At 35.9% G+C, this 4,112-nt stretch overlaps 1 protein-coding gene across 2 annotated transcripts; it reads right to left on the bottom strand.

Moving 5' to 3' along the window:
- Positions 1-1,721: 1,721 nt before the first annotated feature.
- LOC118741596 lies at positions 1,722-3,062 on the bottom strand. 2 transcript variants are annotated; one of them, XM_036473592.1, is made up of 2 exons: positions 2,607-3,062; positions 1,722-2,521 (listed from the first exon to the last, which is right to left on the bottom strand). In XM_036473592.1, exons 1-2 carry the CDS (start codon positions 2,657-2,659, stop codon positions 2,422-2,424), a joined length of 153 nt encoding a protein of 50 aa, XP_036329485.1. In that variant the 5' UTR covers positions 2,660-3,062; the 3' UTR covers positions 1,722-2,421. The 2 variants fall into 2 exon arrangements, with proteins under 2 accessions (XP_036329485.1, XP_036329484.1); XM_036473591.1 differs by having other exon boundaries at positions 2,607-3,059.
- Between the last annotated feature and the right edge of the window lie 1,050 nt (positions 3,063-4,112).

Raw genomic sequence — 4,112 nt, 5'->3', positions numbered from 1 at the left:
ATAGTTATCAAGTCAATAAAAAAATGTTTAAATAAAAAGAAAAGCTCTGACCACGTTACACTTATTTATTAGGTAATTGTGCAACGAAGTCAGCTATGATTTCTTTTTTCCATATGGAATCAGTATGATATCGACAATACTAAGAAAACACGTTATACATATATCCTTTTGGAAAGGGTACTTTAGTATCCAAAAAACAACTTTTTTAGTTTTTCACTGGCTACGTTACACTTAACATTTGCGGTACATTTCATTACGACTTAATAGGAGTTCTAAACAACTTTCTCGCTAACTTGGGACGTATCCTGTTAAACTAATTTATTTTCTATCGTTCAGAGCTTAATCGACCAAAACAAATCAAGGAAAGCTTATATTTTTGTACTTTTCCTTGTTGAAGTATCGAAAACTCTTAGGTTTGTGAAAAATCCTTCGACAAAAGGAGCAAAATATTAAACACAAAATGGTTGGACATGATAAGAATCAGTGTCAGAAGCAGCTAACAGATATAGTGAATACCAATAATCACTAATATGTTCAATATTTGAAAGAAAGAAAAAATCGGACTGGTTTACTTTCCTGTAGAATTGGCCATATAAATACATATTTAACTGCGGACGAAAAATTGCTGAGGAATGCCGTTATTTAGCAAAAATATACAAAACAGAGTAAAAAATGTCAAATTGTTCGGTTTGTAGCCGTTTGCGAATTACAACTGTGTCCGGACCACCGCGTAGCCGGATTAGGCAGTGACCGTACATGAAAAAATCAGCGCTTTATGAACTAGAAATGGATTGGTGGAAGCAAAGTTGCAAAAAAATCTCTAATGTGTTTAAACTGGCAATCTACACACCACCTTCTTCAGCGAAATCAGAAAGAGTTGAAAATAGAAATAGTTAATTGCCCCTTAATGCGGAAAAGATTGTTTTCATTATGAAAAACATGAACATTTTTAAATTCAATTACATAGCGCGACAAAAAAGAAATCGCGAAATACACTCAAAACAAACTTAGTGTATTTTGTAGATAGGGTCGAGTACAATATGAGAAAAGGTTTCCTATAGTTCCTGAGCCCTCAATTTTTTATTAAAAAAAAACCTTTATTTTCGAACTTGTTGTTTTGAAGAGGGGATTTATTGACGGGCCAAGAACAAGGGTCAAATAACCTAACTAACTAAGTTAGGAAACTTGCCTAACTTCGACAATTTTTATCCGATTTCATTAAATGAGATATCAATTTGTTCGAAAATTAATAAGTATTACATGTTTGGTAATTTTCAAAAAAAATTTTGAAATTAGCGATGTTCAAAGATGAAAAAAAATGAAAAAAATGGGAGTTTTTATTTTACCCCATGAAAACTCCCAACAGTCTAAGTCGAACAATAGATTGTTATACATACGTCACTTTAAAGGTATATAAATCCTATTTTCCAAACGTGTTTGATTTTTGAAATCGGATGAAAACCTTTAAAAAAGTAATGATAGAAATCGGTTAACCAAAGTTATGCGGTAACATACATAAAAAAAAATAAATGAAACAATTCCGACGAATTGATAACCTCCTCTTTTTTGAAGTCGGTTAAAAATACAATAAAATTTTTTTCTGGAAAAGGTTTTCAACTAAAATTTCTAGATTATAGGATAGGACGTATTTCCGTTTATCTACCCTTTACCCGGCACATCCCTAATGTAGATTTTTAATTGTTACTATATAAGTATATATGTACATATGTATGAATGTATATATTCATTTTATTTTGCCAACACCCCTCTGGGGATTTTCACGTCCATACGAATTAACATACAAATGCTTAAATGTATCAACTAATCACTAAATTATAGATCACATTAGTAAGGTTCTTACTCAACTATTCACAACTTCGAATAGAATGCAATTGCAGTATTATAGCGGGGATTGGAAATGAATGAGCGGACAAGTTTTATTGTAGCTAGCAGTATATAAATCTGTCTTTACGTATGTACATATGTATTTGGTGGGGGCACAAATTCGGGTGTGTTTCAGGATGCGGATACCAATGTAATTTAGCAAAAATGTAAGCTGTTAAATTTTTCGCGATCATTGCGTACCATATTATTATACTTCCACTTATCCTCCGAAGGCGGCTGCTTAGTTTCCCAACTCGAATTCTTGTAGGCGCTTGAATTGCTCGAGGAGTGCTGCTCCTTCGAGTATTTGGAGGAGGCGGTATGCGATTTACTGCTACCAGCGCTGGTGCTGCACTGATCGGTTGGTTCAATGTAACGTTCGGTACGCTCGGTGTAAACCATGTTGATGAATTAAACGAAGGGTGCAAAGTCGGACGTATATTCTTCTTTTGAGGAGGAAATCAAATAGCCAATTTGTTTTGAAGTCTACTAAAGTGTTGCTCGAAATCTCAAGTTTTCCACAGACCACGCTAATGTTCACGGCACGTGTTGGATTTGGGTTAGAACCTTAAGTTCTAAATTGTTGGCGGTATTGCCGGTGCGCGAACCTTTGCTAACAGCGAGATTTTTGGATAAGCTGTAAGAACGAGAACAATAACGATAGTTTTCAGATAATTTTGTTTTATGAATTTTCAGAAATGTATAGAAATGTGTTTACTTACTGCAAGGACTTTAGAAGCTTCAGCTTGGTATCAGTTGGCGAGGGTCTCAGCATTGACACCAATCTATTTGACAAATGGTCATCTATTTGAAGTAATTGTAGGATAAACGGTACTTTCTTATGGATACTTGGTACAGAGGAATATCAGCCAGATTTATGTGGTACACAAGTTTTTGTAAAACCCACTTTCTTTTCTTGGGCAAAATTAGCCTTCTGATTTTAGTGATAGTGCAATTATGGAAATGCAATTTTCAAACTCACTGCAATCGACCCTCTAAGTTGATTTGTAAAACCTTACTAACGCGCTCCCGTGCATTGCAGCGCTCTTAAATATTCTCCTCCTATTGCAGTCAGCCGCCGACAGTCGGTTCCTCAGACAGGTGCAGCGTGGTTCTAAAGTCGTTGTGCGCCAAGTGGAGTGACTTCGGGCAGTCAGAAGGTAGGTATGTATGCGATCTGAGCATTTGACGCGTCTCATATTTTTCGTTGAAACAACAAATGCAAATCAGTTTCTCAACAGGTTTAGCACTTTACTTAGCCACAGTTGCGAAAGGGGGCGTGCGAGGAAAGGGTAATAAGTATGCCAGTGATATTTAGTATGTAGACAAATAAAAATTTTGCTGCTCAACTTCGGCACGTTTGCGTCGCAGCCGTTGCTTTGCTACCAGCCAGTCAGCAACCAGCCATTGGCCGCTGGTGGAATTTCTCACAAAGTGAAAAATATGATGCAAAGTTTCAACAACGGCCCGTAGCAGCTCGTGTCGGTGCAGGGCCCCAATGTCAGCAATATCAAAAGAAATATTACTTTCATTACTTTTCGAGAAAGATTTGGAAATTAATTTTAAGGTGCCGAAAATATTTGATAAGCATATTTTCCCGATCTTCCAAGATCCAACCATCGGAATAACATGAAATTTTTCTAAGGAATTAGTACACACTTTATGAGCCGAATACGCAATTATGAAACGCAAATACCTATGTACTATGCAAATATCTATGTATGTACATTAGACCGCGTAAAAAAAAAATAAAAATCCTGCAATGCGACGGGAATAAAACTCAAATTTTTACATTTGGTATAGTAGTGGTCCTCCATGAATCTCCCCTCTCTAGGATAATTGAAAGAGGTCCCGCGTCTAGCTTTTGGTATATACTAGATTTGATACAAATAGGACAAGGGATTAAAATAGGATAATTTAGAAATGTAAATAACCTGAGCCTGCATAATACTTAAATAGCATGTACTCAATGTATTCTTACAGTTTCCAGCGTTTTCATTGCTCCTAGAAAATTATTTTGACCTCAACAGGAAAGAATTCATTTTCTTACGTGTAATTCCTATGGGAAAACTAAAAGCTAGACGCGGGACCTCTCACAATTGTCGTAGAGAGGGGAGCTTCATGGAGGATCATTACTATACCAAATCCTAAAATTTGAGTCTTATTCCGGTCGCTTTGCAGGATTTTTATTTTTATGACGCGGTCTAATGTCCATATGTATATTTATA

The sequence above is a fragment of the Rhagoletis pomonella genome, unplaced genomic scaffold (genome assembly GCF_013731165.1).
Source record: "Rhagoletis pomonella isolate Grant_MI unplaced genomic scaffold, Rhpom_1.0 Rhpom_scaffold_00006, whole genome shotgun sequence".
Taxonomy (NCBI): domain Eukaryota; kingdom Metazoa; phylum Arthropoda; class Insecta; order Diptera; family Tephritidae; genus Rhagoletis; species Rhagoletis pomonella.
This window is presented reverse-complemented; position numbering and strand designations above follow the sequence as displayed.